This window comes from Branchiostoma belcheri, unplaced genomic scaffold, assembly GCF_001625305.1.
Source record: "Branchiostoma belcheri isolate BF01 breed outbred unplaced genomic scaffold, Haploidv18h27 scaffold61, whole genome shotgun sequence".
Classification (NCBI taxonomy): Eukaryota; Metazoa; Chordata; class Leptocardii; order Amphioxiformes; family Branchiostomatidae; genus Branchiostoma; species Branchiostoma belcheri.
Genome location: NW_017804254.1, coordinates 1,439,145 through 1,454,758, shown reverse-complemented (window position 1 = coordinate 1,454,758; position 15,614 = coordinate 1,439,145). Strand labels below are relative to the sequence as shown.

Below are 15,614 nucleotides of genomic sequence, written 5' to 3'. Positions count from 1 at the left end.
TTGAAACAAAATGTCGTAATTTTGTACTATAAGAAGCCACTGCGAAAATAGCTGAAAGAAATTTCAGGCTTGTTGCATGCACATGTTGTGCTGTGTACCTAAACCCAGGTTCTGGTCCGGGTTCAAGTCCAGAGGTTTAGGTTCAGTGCCGGACTCATAAGTCTAAACCAATATGCATTTTGCATGCAATTAGAAAAATATGTGCAAATTACTTGTATACACTATAATATAGTCAAAAGTAAAGCTCTTCAAATAATATTAAACAGTATACAATTTTTAAAAAATCAAAATGTTTTTAGGTTAATAGAAATTCTTAATATAATGTAGCAACAACAGCAAAGAAGTGCTTAATTTTGCCCCCAGAAATAAAATCGCGGCTGAAATGCAAAATTGCTGGATTTAATATACTTCATTATCGGCCCTCTACTGCCATTTGCAAACCTGCAATTTCACCAATGTCGATAGAGGGCGTTGTGTCTTCTCGCACATTTTTGCGAGATCCAGCGAGAGTTTGTCAGTAACTTTTTTATGGCCTTGACCTGACGGTTTTGTTTTTTGTTGTTTCTGCAGTAAACAATGTTGCACAGATGACGGAGGGATGGATACCACGAGGCCAGGGTGAGTGGAGAGGTACCTACCCTTCAACTTGTTTGTTTGTTTGTTTTGTGTCAGATAAACATGTCACCACACCTCCATTTACTTAGTACATGCACAAAGGTGTGGTAATTTGAGCCCTGCTATCATTATAGATGAAAGTACCAATATGAAAAGCTGTCAACAAACATCTTGTGTGTTTGAAATTTTAGGCCTAGAAAAATCAATGTTGTATTTCCTGTTTCCCGACCGACCCTAGAAAAAACTGCTGACCCTAGCTTTTTTGGGGTAAACACTGCAAGGCACATAAATTTTTCGAGATCATCGACCATTTCTAGCTGCATGACCTGAGTGAAGAAACGTTGTGCAATTAGCTTTCCAATACTGATATTGAAAATTGAAAAGTGTCCTCATGCAAGTTTTACTTTTTTAAACGGTACAAGTTGGATCACTAGAGGTAGCCAAAGTCTGAAAAAAATGAAAGAAAAAAAGATAACCCCTACCTACCGACCCTATTTTTTTCAGGACTGAAACAGGAAACACAATATTTTTTTTTCCTTGGCCTTAGAGCATTCGTGCCCCTAGACAATATGTACATGTACTCTCTAAGATTATGGAAATATTGTAACACTGAGTAACACTGAGAGAAATTGAAATTGTGTTGTGCTGCTGTGAAAGAGAAACGATATCCTTGTGATGATGAAACAACAGCTGGCTCTCAGCTTGTCCCAGAGGAACAAAATTACCCTCTTGTGAAAATAAAATGACAAATCAGCATATCTAAAGGCTGATTTGCATGCACAGCAGATAATTACTGAAACAGGTGAAAGATGACATTGAATTTTTGCACCTGTTTGTTGAATCAACAACATACATGACGTAGCATGAAAGTTCATCTGTGTTGGTACAAGCCATTATGAAATAAAGACTAAACTTTAACTGCCAGCACTACAATGAATTTGAGGTACGTCCCAGTTCATTGTAGTGTTGGCAGTTAAAGTTTTGTTATTATTGTTTATTTCATAAAATTCATGACAGTTATTCTCCTTTGAATCAACTGTCTTGTATGTTGTCGTTATTTATATTCGTTACATTTGCTAAGAAGGTTATGTTTTTTGTGGACTTGAAAAGATGTGGATTGAACCATATAACTATGATATTCGGTATATGAAATGAAGGACGTCAATTATGGGCCCCCTAGTGGCTTTCTCTGGTACTCCAGCAGAACCTTTGGTTTTACTATCTTTAATATACATGTACTGTATAGATGTATATCAAAATCATATCTAATTTCTCTGCATCCTGGATCCTCTGTTAAATATCTTCTTGTATCATATGCATGAATTATGTTTTCTTTGCAGATTAAGTGAATTTTACTTTACACAGACATTTAAAGAGAACATTTATTCCACGTAAAAGTCATCGTGTACGCTGTTAATAGACCCTGCAACATGATACATCTTTTCATTATCACACAAGCAAACATGCCTGATGATGTTGACGTTAAAAGCTTTATGGTCCTTCAGTGTTCTGAATTGTCCATTTGGGTAATGCCTTGCTCCAACTGTGCATTAATGTCCAGTTCTACAACTGAAACTAGTAGTGTATAAGAATTTACAGTCACATAAGAAAGTGAAAGATTGTGGATTGTGGTGATGGGGCCTTTTTTGGATATCAGATCTAGAGGTTCATGTCTTGGGGGTTCATGTAGGTAATATCTTGTTGGCAGCTCTCATTTTGATTTAAATTGAAGATATCCTACTACCTGGACTCCTAGATCACGTGCAGAGACATTTGACAAAGACGTTTCATTGCGAAATCCCTCAGACCTGGACTGGTTTGATGTTTTGCAAAGGTGACCCCAAAGCTTCCTGCTAACATCCAAATGTCACAGTGTTTATCAGATAGGAATCCAACAGGGCAGCACATTCAGCAGGATGGTTAAATGATGCTTGCCACAGTAATCCGTTTCTTGGTCTAATGCTGAAGCTCTTATGTTCAGGTTGACTTTGTGCAATTGTTGTTGATTACCTGCACGAAAAATTAAGGTTATATTTGATCAGCGTTTCTCTGTTTGTCTGTTACTGTTTTAGTCAAGAACAGCGATGTGGATTGGTGTTAAGAACAGCAATGTGGATTGGTGTTATATTTAGTGGGTTGGTGGGTTGTGACAAACTGGAAACAGTTTGAATGTGGGCCCCTGGCGGCTTTCCTAGGTGCAGCACCAGAACTTGCAGTTTCTGAAGTCTTGTTACTGCATCCAGTCCCGTCAATCACCATGATTGACAGCACGGAAGAACCCAGAATAATCTAACCCGCGATAACAACCTGTTTTGGATCCAACAAATGTTTGCAGGCTAAGTGCCTCAAATTCAAAATATTATCTTGTGTAATTGCTAACCTATGTGGTTGACTTCAAGAGAATAGATCTGTCTTCCAACATATTTATGTGACTTTTCAGGTAGATTTATAGCTGCATTTGGTTACCAAATATGTCTGTTTGTTACACAACTACATGTACATGTGACTGAGTCATACTGTATCAGTCACATACAGGTTTCTAACATGCAATGTCTGAATAATGATTGCATGTATGTGTATCGTATCTTACGTATATCTGTATATGATATCTGTGTATAATATCATATCTGTATATATTTCATAGTCTTAGTAACTAGCATTTTCCGTGTGCTTCTCTCTAACATTGATCTGGCATTAAAAATCTGATCCCTCTTGCAAATGTGCACCCCCCTCTGGCATCCCAGGCAGCACCCCCCTGAACATAACCCCCCTTCCAGCCTACTACCCCCCTCCATGGCCACTGCACACCCCCTCTTTTTTCATCCAACACAACTAACTAAGTACTATTAATAGCATGCCATCATATTAACCCTCTTCTCTATTCTCTCCACATGGCAGCTCGGACATATGGGCGCAGACGAGGTATTCATCATTCTTCTCTTATTATTAACGCCATGGCCTCGTAGTGTCGTTCTTTCATCTTCTGTGTGTGTCCTATCATTTACTTCCATCCCCACTACATGTGTAGATTAGATGTTGGCATCTCTTTAGGCCACACCGATCTATTTTCTTGGTTTTTGAACATACATAAGTAAGATTTAAGATTCTATTTCAGAGAGTGAAGTTGCTTCTAAGAAGAAGTAAGTTCACTCTCTGAAATATTGTGAACAGAATTTTCCATCATTCTCAGTTTTGATGTTGATTGTTGCTAGTTTGTTTAAGTCATGCAGCTCTTGATTTTGGTGATTTCATAGTGATGAAGTTGCAGCATGATATAAAATTACACAATTTGTTTTAGGTGTGTGTCTGTCAACATGATAACTTCCAGTTGCAATAGCAATACATGGTGAAGCACCAGGCAACAAATTTTACTGATGCTTGATATTTGATATGTGGGTAGGTCTTGATGAGACCTTGAAAAAGGATCACAACATTGTTTCCCTAGTGGTTTAAAATGGTACTGCAACATTACTTCCGCCTTTGATATGATGTGTCCTGGTCATGGAACTGAACAGTTTTTTTTTTGGTGTGAGATAGCTCTCATAATTATTGATGAAAATTCATAGATTAGCTGTATTCCATCATAGGAATGTCAAAAAACAGAGGAACATAAATAATATCAATGCATATGAAGATCTAATTTGCATAATTAATGTACAACTAATCTAATACCTGAGTTTTCAAACACGCAGCATTTGCAAGTTAAGTAAAGGTGAACATCATATAGCTAAATGATGCAAATTAGGCCTTATTTGCATAATACATGTAGATTAAAAAATGCCTTCTTTGTTGAGATAAGACTTTCAAACTTTTGAAAACTTGTGGATATTTTTGGGTATTATCAACTGATATAATCTATATATATAATTAATGATATGATCTACTATTTGCATAATCAATGAGAAACCTTTATAATACGTTAAGTCATAAAGATCAAAATCATTTGGCAAAGGTATGAAGTCATGGAACTCTAACTTTAAATGTTGATGTCTTGAAACAGCGACACAACTTACACAATGAAGCCAAAATGGTTAAAAGAAAACACAATTAAGAAGCATCAAATCAAATAATCATTATTGTTATAATTAGTCGTTAAATAAATTCATGCGTTTGTGGAGTGACCATTTGCAGCAATAAAATTCTGTAATTATGGATAAAACCCTGCTAGAAACCTGTCTGTCGGAAAGTTTCTTGTCAGAAGGTACTGTTTTGTGTGCGTGGGTCCCTCCCATGGGCGCATCTATCAAGCTCTGTGTCAATAATTAATGAGTAGAAGCCGGCTTGTAAACCCTCCCAATCTGACAGCAAAATGACTGCTTTTGCAGTAAAATCAGACTAATGCTTAAAACTTGAACAGCCACGAAATATCACATTCGGCGACCGGTTTGAAAGATGTTTGGTATGTTCTTAAAATGTACTGATTGATTAGAAATGTCATAAATTGACGTAGGAGTTTAATTTTTGTCATGGTATTGTATGTAATGAAATGAAGAGCACCAAATGTCAGCAGCGAGTGTTACCTTCCAGAGAGAAATCTGTTCAATTTACATGAATGCAAATAAGTAGGTGTTCGAAATTTTTTTTGTTCAAAATTCCAGCATATTTGTGCATTTGTAAATACAAAATTCAATGTAAATTTTATTCTTCATCAAGTAATTTCCTGTGGCTTCCTCAGGGTGAGATCGACATGAACATTGATGGATATGTACAACTACAAATGTGGAATCATACTTATATACACAAGCAGCAGATTTATTTTGTTACAGCTAGGAAACACCCTAAATCAGGAAATGAGTAGAGTGTCACTGCAATAGCCGTGTAGTGGTCCTATGCTGCTATTCCACTGTCTAAAGAGAACCCTAACTGGTTTAATTTTCATTATTCTCATGAAATGGGTCTGAATTTGCTCTAACGTTGTGAACGTAAATGTACTTAGACCGGATTCACCGGAAATGACTCAAAACTGCCTCTAGAAAAACAACTGACTCATGACATGAATCCAAGTTTCTGCCATATGTTGAAGGGAAGGAAGTGATATTCCCACAAAGGCTTATCTCGTCATGCCTCACAGGTATACGAAGGTAATTTTGAATGTCTGGCATGGGGCATATTTAAGAATTATATGATATACTGTAATATGAGTTGCACAAATGTCTTGCACTTGCTGGGTTGATCCTAAATGAGCTGAATCTTCGATATCCAGCCCCTGTGGGCAGAACATCACACAGGTAGCGTTACGAGCATCTGGAAATGAAGTGCTTGATAAAGCATTCAGAAAACACCCTTCTGTGATCAACATAATTTATTCTCTCACCGAAACTGTCACTTCTGGTTCAATACATGATGGGCTAAGCACTAAAAGCTGATAAAATCATTCAAATTATTAATTGGAATTATAAACTGGCTAACACTGATTTGTTTTCTAAAAAAATTCCTACCACTGAATCAAACAACAAAAATTAAGGCTACTGTAACAATATTCATTTGCCACTGCTGTGAAAGCAAAGACAAGAAAGAGAAGTTCACAATAACTTTTACCAAAGGAGCAGTTATTATATCATAGATTCCGGAAAAACAATACAGAACGTGATTTTACCCTGGCAAGTTACATTTACACCAACATTTTACAAACAAGTTAAATTTGTTGATGGAAAGATATCCAGCAAACTTTTGCTACTGCGAACATAACCTGATTTACAGTTTTGTTTCTCTTGTTTTTACAGATAATTACGATGGTCACTGCAGTGATCAGATTGTCCCGAGCGTGAACTCACCGTCACGAGGCTCGCCGCACAGCTCAGGGGGATCGGACAGCGGGGAACGTTTCTCTCGCAAGGTGTTTGTGGGCGGACTGCCACCTGACATAGACGAAGGTAAGCCCACGTCTTTCAGAATATAGTCAGAGGTCCAGCGACCGCGTCCATAAAACGGCCATCGGTCTAAGATGACCGGTTTTTGAAGGTCCCAAATTTTCCCCTATATGCCACAAGCGTGTGCCCAAGATGACCACTTGTCTTCTGTGACCGTGACCACCCCAAGTTGGGTCTGCAATTGACCACAACTTTGCATAAAACGACTGCCTCTGCCTTTTCAGCCGTCTTTCAGAATACATGTACATCTACATGTAATATGTCTTTTTCTTCCAGAGGAGATAACAGCAAGTTTTCGCCGGTTTGGGCCGCTGGTGGTGGACTGGCCGCACAAAGCTGAGAGCAAGTCCTACTTCCCTCCCAAAGGTGAGAAATGTCAATCAATCAATCAATAAATAAATCAACCAGAACTATCTGTAGATTTCAGATCCTGGCAAAAACATGAGGCCTCGGTGAGCCATATAAGTAGTGATACTGTATACATGTAGTACAGTGCGGTTGTACTGGTACTACTAGTGGTACTACTGTAGTGCAATACTGTTGTGGTTCTGTACAGTACTGCAGTGGTACTGCATACACATGTAGTACTGCAGTGGTACTCCATACATGTAGTACTGCAGTGGTACTGCATAGTGCTGTTGTGGTACTAGTGTAGTGTAGTACTGTTGTGGTACTGCATAGTACAATACTGTTGTCACAGTCACTGTGGTACTGTATAGTACAATACTGTGTTCACCTGGTTCGAATTGGAGTCGGTAGCCTGGCCATGGGTCTGCACCTCTGAACATTTATTGTCAGAAATTCATTGAAAATGCAATCCAAGAAATAAGCCGGAAAAGATTCATGCGATGCCTAAAGTCTGCTTCTGCCATGCAAAATCTGGCTCTTAACATTGTGAATAGCATCCATAATGGCAGCGATGAATACTGCATGTCCACCATAGCCTGACTTCCTGTTCCCTGCCCAATGGAGGGTTGCCTGGAGATGACGAGTGTCATATTTTATTTATGCCGTAGAGAAGACATTGTTTAGGGAGATGAATTATGTATCATAACTACAGCCTGGTGAGTATGTGTCTGTGTCTGCAAAATGCGAGGTTGAATGACTGAACACTTAATAATGAAGTTACAGGAAGACAAAGCGGATTGCATTTTCACTTCACTTGGCAGTTTTTGATAATTAGGAAAAAATGAGAGGGGTATACATAAGGTGGGTCAGTACCCTGTCTGGGTGACTTGGTGGACCTGAGAAGATCAAAGACAGGCCTAGGAAAAAAAAGTTGTGTTTCCTGTTTCAGTCCTGAAAAACTAAGGTCAGTAGGTAGGGATTATCTTTTTTTTCTTTCTTCCTTTCTTTTCTGACCTTGGAGATGTATAGCTAGTGCAGTGTACCATATACTTTTTTGAGGCAGGTTGCCCAGTATGTAACCTGGGTCAAAAACTATAGGTTGCACAGAAGAATTTCAAGTTGCACCACCTTCAATTTGCTAATCTGCTCTGTTGCGTACATACAATTACGTATATGCATTACACAATATCATGTAATAGCTTTTAATCAACAATACTATAACTAGTACTCTCAGGCAGTTTTTTCTAGGGTCGGTCGGGAAACAGCAAACACAAAATATTTTTTCCTAGGCCTCATGGCAACACGGAAACACAATAAGGCAGTCATGGTCCGGGTGATGTATTTGGTTAACTCACTGAGTTTGATGTAAGACAAAACACCCTCAGAGTTAATATCCAAGCAGATGTTTGGCTGCAAAAATGCTGCGGTTAGAACTGGCCATCTAGAGAGAGTCCTCAGCTGCGCAGACTAATGGACTGGGAGCAGCAGTCTGACCATATTTAGGCCTCGCCTAACTTTCTTTACGAATGGAATTAAATTTCGGTTAAATTTGGGTCAAATTTGACTGCCAACCACAGTGCTAACCCACTCCTGAACACCAGCCAACAGTGGCCGAACCTCCCAATTTTTTTTTGTCCACACCCAAACATTTAAAACATTTTGAAACATTCAGCTGGCACAGCTGAACAGTAGCCAACTTGGCCAAACACCAGCCGACCTACTCCTAAGCATGGTTAGGGAGAGGTTGGCAGTTTTCGGGAGGCCATGATCGTGTTGGCTATGTGTGACAGTGGTAACTGTCAATCACTATATTTGCCGTAGCAAAATTTTGCAGTCTGAGAAAAATGGACCTGTTCGCAGAACTGTATGTTTGCGGTGGCGGCAGGTGCAGAAGAAAGAAAGTCAGCTAATCATTTGTTCGCAGAAATGAGAGATTCGCGGTACAGAAGTGACCGCAAAAATGGCAAATGTAAAAGTACAGCAAATATAGTCTGAGTGATTTACAATAGAGAGTCTTTGTGTCCTGTGTCTGTAGGGTATGCATTCCTGCTGTTCCAAGATGAGCGTTCCGTCCAGGCCCTGATCGACGCCTGCATCAAGGAGGACGACAAGCTGTACTACTGTGTGTCCAGCCCCACCATGAAGGACAAGCCAGTAAGCCTTCTACCATTACTTGTACTGAGGAAAGTTTGGTCTACATGTTGGGTTGGGAGAAGTTAGCACATCAGCAGAACATACTGCACTTGCGCAAAACCCGTAATGTATTTGTGCGTAGCACGTCAGCAGAACGTCAACATTCTGTCTGTAGTTTCTAAATGTTGTCAATGTTGAAAATATATATTCTGCAACAGGGAAAATTCTAAATGCAATGTTGACAAAACATCCAACAAAAACTTTAAAATCCGGGTTTCGCACAGGCGCAGTGCATTTCAAAGTTATTCTCAGATGTAGAGATTTCTTTTGCAATCAAAGCTCTATGTGTCCAACTGTCTTTCCATCCCTGGACAGAATTTTGCATTGTCGTGTCACCAGTGCAAGTTTGCAGAAAAAAATATTTCGAACCTTCAGCGTGATTTTTGATGCTGGCCATGTATACTTCTATGAAATGCATTGTAGTCTCATAAATGTGTTAAAATGCGACAATGGTTTTGTTTCTCTAGGTACAGATTCGACCGTGGAATCTTGCTGACAGTGACTTTGTCATGGATGGGTCACAACCGCTGGACCCGCGCAAGACAATCTTTGTAGGGGGAGTCCCCAGACCTTTGCGTGCTGGTAAGGATGGGTTCGCTTCCTACCTGTCACATAGCAGTGACAACATGGTATTGATATCATGGTAAAAAGAAACATTCCAATCTAAGGCCACACCAATTTAATTTCTTGGTTAACGGATTCGCCTGCTTCATTTTTTTCTTATTTGCAAAAAAAAAAAAAAGGAATGGAGAATCAACTGCAAAATGCTCATATTTTGACCTGAACAGTTGAAAACAGTTCAATCTGTCAATGCAGTGTTATCATCAAAAGTTCAAAATTCATTGTTTAAATTTTGAACCAATCTGGTGTGTTGACTTCATGGCTCCTATCGTACTATTTGGGGCCATAATAGGATGCCTAGGACTGTTTTTATTTTTTCGCCCGCCCGCTCCATTACTTTTCTAGAAAAATCCGTTAACCAAGAAATTAAATTGGTGTGGCCTAAGAATGGTATGTCTGAAGCCTCACCCTTCTTTTGATGTATGATTCCCTTGCCAAGATGGTACAATATCATGTTTTTCCTTCGAGGAGGAGTGAAAAGGAGATTTTTGCAGTTTAAAGTTTGAGCAGTTCTTAGTGATGAAACATTGTACAATCGGTTTTCCAACATTGACATTTAAAATATAAGTATGCTCATGTACAATTGCATGTAAGTTTATTGTATTGTATAAGTTGGATCACTAGAGATCACTTAAGTGTAAAAAAAAGAAAGAAAAGAGAATCCCTACCTACCGACCCTAATTTTTCAGGACTGAAGCGGGAAATACAACATTTTTTTTCCTAAGCCTAACGTACTGTCCCTACCCCCCCCCCACAGTGGAACTGGCCATGATCATGGACCGTCTGTACGGCGGTGTCTGCTACGCCGGGATCGACACCGACCCCGAGCTCAAGTACCCGAAGGGCGCCGGGCGGGTGGCGTTCTCCAACCAACAGAGCTACATCGCCGCCATCTCCGCCCGCTTCGTGCAACTTCAGCACGGAGACATCGACAAGAGGGTAGGAAGAAAACTGGTACTTAGTATGCTACATTGTATAGCACCTGCCAAGGAGATCATATGGGTAACAGCTTGCAATGTGTTGATAACACTGCATAGCCATAGGTTTGAACATGTGTCAGCTGTGCCCTCTAGTGATGGTTTGTAAAACTGCAGCAGAAAGATAAGCAGCAAAGATCAGTGTGGACAGGAAAGATTCAAAAACTAGTTCTTTTGTCAAGCCTTTAGTATCACAAATTGTTATGGGTTTTTTTTACAGGTTTGCAGTACGAAGCCTGTATTTTTTTGTGTTTTTCCTAAGAGCTGACCTACTGCTTGTGCTGTTGATTTGTCATTGTTTGTTTAGTCCGTTCAGTCTACCACCTACTGTTGGTATTTTAAAACATAAATGCAGGTTACCCATATTCTGTTCCTTGACAAAGCTATTACATTCTATGACACTTTAAGACCACTCTAAAATCCACTAGCCCCAAAGCAAGTACGTGGTATGTTTTCTGATGATGTTACGCCTGTTATAATGGTTCTTGTGATGGTTTCTGATGATGTTGGGCCTGTTGTGATGGTTGTTTAACTTGTGTCCCTTGCCCGGCGCAGGTTGAGGTGAAACCGTACGTGCTGGATGACCAGATGTGCGACGAGTGTCAGGGTGCACGTTGCGGCGGCAAGTTTGCACCGTTCTTCTGTGCCAATGTGACCTGCCTGCAGTACTACTGCGAACACTGCTGGGCCAACATCCACTCCCGCGCTGGACGCGAGTTTCACAAGCCGCTGGTGAAGGAGGGCGCCGACCGTCCGCGCGCCGTCCCCTTCCGCTGGTGTTGATGGAAGCAGTTGGCAATGCTGTTGGCCTGTGCACGACACACATGTACACACACACACACACACACACACATGTACACACACACACACGCATGTACACACACACATGTACACACATACACACACACGTGTACACACGCATACTTGTACCCCCACACTCCACACATTCATACTACCATCCCTAACTTCACACACACACACATCTTCAAACAGGAATTCACCAGTGACTCCTGTAACAGGGAAACTACCCTTATAACCTAGAGTACCTCCAGTCTACACTCCCACAGTGAGTGGGCTTCATCTTGCCTAAAGGCTACATATGTGTGTTTTCTTCACCTCCGTACATGAGTACATGTATCAGTGTGCTGTCCACACGCTAACGTTGTCAGAAGTCTCGTGGTAGTTTCTATGTCCTACCACAGGAAGTATGGTCGTGTTTATGTCATGAAAAATGCACAACTTTAGAGCATGAAATATACAGATCTTTTTCTATTTTCACGTATCATTCACATCCATTCCTTTTTATGGTAGGTGTTCATCTCTTTGTCTTACACGTCTCATTGTCTTGTGCATGCACACACACACACAACACAACACAGGTACAACCAGTCACACACATACACACACATGCATGCACACGCACACACACACACAGACACACACACACTCACAGCATACTGTTCAGTCCTATCCATAGAAACCAAAGGAATATAATGGTTGGACTGCCACAGAGAGAGACAGTATAGGGTGGGTGCAAAAAGAAAAAATGGACAGGAACAGGGAATACACTACTCATACTAACCAGGATATGTAGTTAACGTTCAGGCATAATATATTTAATCTCCAATAGAGGTCATCATGGTTACATTACCAAAGATTCAGCCTTTGTGAAACCAATGCAGACTTAGAGCCAGCCTACGAAAGACCAGTAAGGCCGACTAGCTTACCAAGCAAGTTGAAGAAACACAACTCATCAGTAAGGCTGTTAGTTACTTACCCAAAAAACAAAATACCTCCGTAAGGCCCTGCGTACGCCTACGGTGACCGAACACAGCATGGTTATGTGGAAATATCTCAGTGGGTGGCTCTACTATAATAGTTGATGTATTGGCCTATGATATTTATCAAGAGCATGGTTGCCACTCCTGTAGCCCAAAAAAGAAGAAGAAAAAAAAGCACAAGTAGATTGATAAATGGAGCACTATATAGGACAATACTACCTGTAGAAAACCATGACTCCTGTGATATTGTGTGTAGCCATGTCACCTATGGAAGAAAAAGGTGATCCAACATTGTTCAGGGACAGGGATAATGTAGACATTAGCTCCTCTACTACTAGGGTTCTTAGTAGAATCTCTCCAATCAACTATCTCGTGCACAAAAGATGTGCAAGTAAGTTTTTGCTGCTGCATGCACAGATCAGGGTTTGTTCTGAACTAGTGCTGATTAATTAATAATAACAGTATCCAACTTGGTAATTAGCTTGACTAATTAGCAAGTATGTACTCTGTGCAATGTTTTTTTTTGTCTTCACAGTTAGGGTGCTTGCTCCGTATGGTACTGTAGATGCTCTTTCAAAGAACAAAATGTAGGTATAATATTGTATGGATACCTAGTAGGGAATATGATAACGCATCTACTCCAATGTTGTTAGTATATATATATAAATATATACCTTCCAACCCCCGCTGGACTGCTTATATAGGGGTGAGGGAATGGTGCGGTGAGTGTGACTTCACTTTGAAGTTCTCTCACTCAGGGAACCTGTTCCAAGTTGGAAAGGCACTGTGTTCATGTCGGTGCAGACACACTCTCACCACGTGGGTTGCAATGCCTCAGGAAAGATGAGGTAACGCTATATTTTCTAGTATCAAAATCTAGAGGTTGTCACATGTTCCTACAGTATTTGATGTTCTAGGGTGTCTAATCTGCCTTTCACGGTTTGTATACACTTTGCGGTAAAAAAAGAAATATTCTTTGAGGAAAGGTTCCGATTTTTTAGCAGATAGCACATATTCTTACAGCCTACTTTTTTACTGGTGACTGTGAAAACTTTTTAGGCAGGCTTTCCACCTATGTACCATTTGCAATACCTCAAGACTTTCCAGAATTAGAGCAAATAGATATTTTGAAGTTTATTCTTGAAAGTTAGGAATGAGAGAAGAAGATTAATTTAATTCTGCAGATGATTTAAGAGATGAGGTAATTTTATTTTTCTTGTATTGTTCTGCTTTTTTGCATATGAAAACTGGAAAGCTTTAAACTTTTTATTATATAGCTAGTTATTCAGAGTAATATATCTTGAGGGAACTTTGTAAGAAATGTTACATTTTCTCAAGATTTTATAATATTCCATTTTTGTATTACAAAATAGATGGATTTTGATGATCAGCACACTCATGTTTGGGGTATACATTTTTGCATGGTTTCTTGTATTACTATATACCCATGTGGTGCTATTCAAGCATATCTGTGTAACCAGTTGTTGAACATACTACAAGATTTCACCAATGTTGATGTGAAGTGTTTTCTGCACACATCACTATAATTGTGGTATTGACTTTAATGTGCAATACAGAAGAACAATGTTTGTGGAGACAGATTTTCAAGTCTGTTTTGCTAAAGATTTCCTGAGTTATACACTTCTATGTATACCCCTGGAGCAAATTTCTAGCAACAATTGTAATGGACAATGTTTGAAATATCTCTGTTCTTCATTATAACTGCTAGAAGTAGAGAGAAGAATTGAAAGGCTATACAGAATGTTTTGCTATGTAGACTTTGTAGATTTGATGTTTCATACTTTTTGGAATGTATAATTAGTATATCAGAGGTTCTTAAAAATTTATTTTCACTTGTTGTATGGAGAGATACGTTTCGTAATTTGTGAGCATATCTTTGACTTTGTGTCTAGTGATGGAATTGGGCTTGGATGTTTCAAGTTTCTGGTGGTTGATGATCATCTTGTGGAAGATAATTAACTTGCGGTGTTTGCTACTCAAAGAGTTTGCTGTTTGTTGCCAACCTTTATAATTTTGTTTTTATGTATATGGGGAGTTCTTGTTTCTGTTAGTATTTTTTCAAATAAATGCAGAATATTAAAGTTTCTATGTTTTTCAAGAAAAAAAATTCAAGTGTACAGTCAGATGAGTCGGAGTAATTTTGATCCACAATATTTATTCTCCTAGAGGAATTTATAGTTAATTGATAACACAATTGTTGATACCTTTTGCTGCTGAGTATTTATACAATTGCAATCTATGAAAATACCCTCCAAGATTTCTGTAGCTCTGGAAGTGGTACAATAAAGCACAATCTAGACAACTGTGTGGCTGGTGACTAATATGCGTACTAACATGCTGCTTACATTTTGTGGTTCTATTAACAACATCTAACTGGGCAAGCACGGATGTCATGGTCTCGCCTCTGCTCATGGACCCATCATGCTTGTACAGGGCTATAGTACAGGGCTCAAAATCCTGTATATTTTTTGCAAATGACAGTCAAATTTTACTGAACTACTTATTTTCTGTCCATCAAAGACAATTTAAGTTTTTCTGGCATCATAGTTAGTCTGCTGTACATCAGGATCTTCAGTTTGAATGCAACTGTGTGAAGCAAGTTTGGGAAGAAATATCCAGTAGTGCAGGTATGAAGCAGGTGCCTGCACTATGCTGGTATTCTTTCGAGCCCAGTCATGTTTCATATCATCACAACTGTCACTGAAATCTGTCTGTCAAATACTTCCATGCCAAGACAGGTGTCACTCAGAGACTTCTCCAGCTCTCATCCAGTTACTGTAATTCACAATTTTTTTCACGGTACTTTATGTTTGCGGTTTACGCGGTCACTTCTGTACTGCAAACTTTTCATTACCATGAACAAATAATTTGCCAACTTTCTTTTTGCTGCGAGTGTAGTTCCTTGAACATGTCCATTTTTGTCAGACCGCAGACTTTTGCTACCGCAGACATAAAGTGAACTAGAAAGGTAACGTTTGCAAATGTATACTAGTAATGGTTACCTTTGCATATAGCCTGCTCTGTTACGGTAATTCCTACTCCACATCCCTCCTGCCATAAAATTGCAACATGATGTAACCCAACACTAGTTACCATGGTGGCAGTTTGGTTCAGGTCATTGACCTTATTTGTTTGGAGAAAAAGAAACAGAGCAAAAACAAGGTTTTCCTTTGTTTAACAATATCACA

The 15,614-nt window shown here is 39.4% G+C and overlaps 1 protein-coding gene across 7 annotated transcripts in view; it reads left to right on the top strand.

The window, feature by feature from the left end:
* Positions 1-14,728, top strand: part of LOC109482892 (cytoplasmic polyadenylation element-binding protein 2-like) — a 31,871-nt gene extending 17,143 nt beyond the window's left edge. For 2 of the 7 annotated variants that reach the window (XM_019785771.1, XM_019785770.1), the window contains exons 3-10: positions 571-630; positions 3,514-3,537; positions 6,339-6,488; positions 6,762-6,851; positions 8,869-8,987; positions 9,494-9,608; positions 10,405-10,601; positions 11,180-14,728. In XM_019785771.1, coding sequence (XP_019641330.1) covers positions 571-630; positions 3,514-3,537; positions 6,339-6,488; positions 6,762-6,851; positions 8,869-8,987; positions 9,494-9,608; positions 10,405-10,601; positions 11,180-11,407 — 983 coding nt within the window. In that variant the 3' untranslated portion in view covers positions 11,408-14,728. The remainder of the gene's footprint in view (positions 1-570; positions 631-3,513; positions 3,538-6,338; positions 6,489-6,761; positions 6,852-8,868; positions 8,988-9,493; positions 9,609-10,404; positions 10,602-11,179) is intronic. The other 5 variants (XM_019785772.1, XM_019785773.1, XM_019785775.1 and 2 more) reach the window with 5 other exon arrangements.
* Positions 14,729-15,614: the final 886 nt, after the last annotated feature.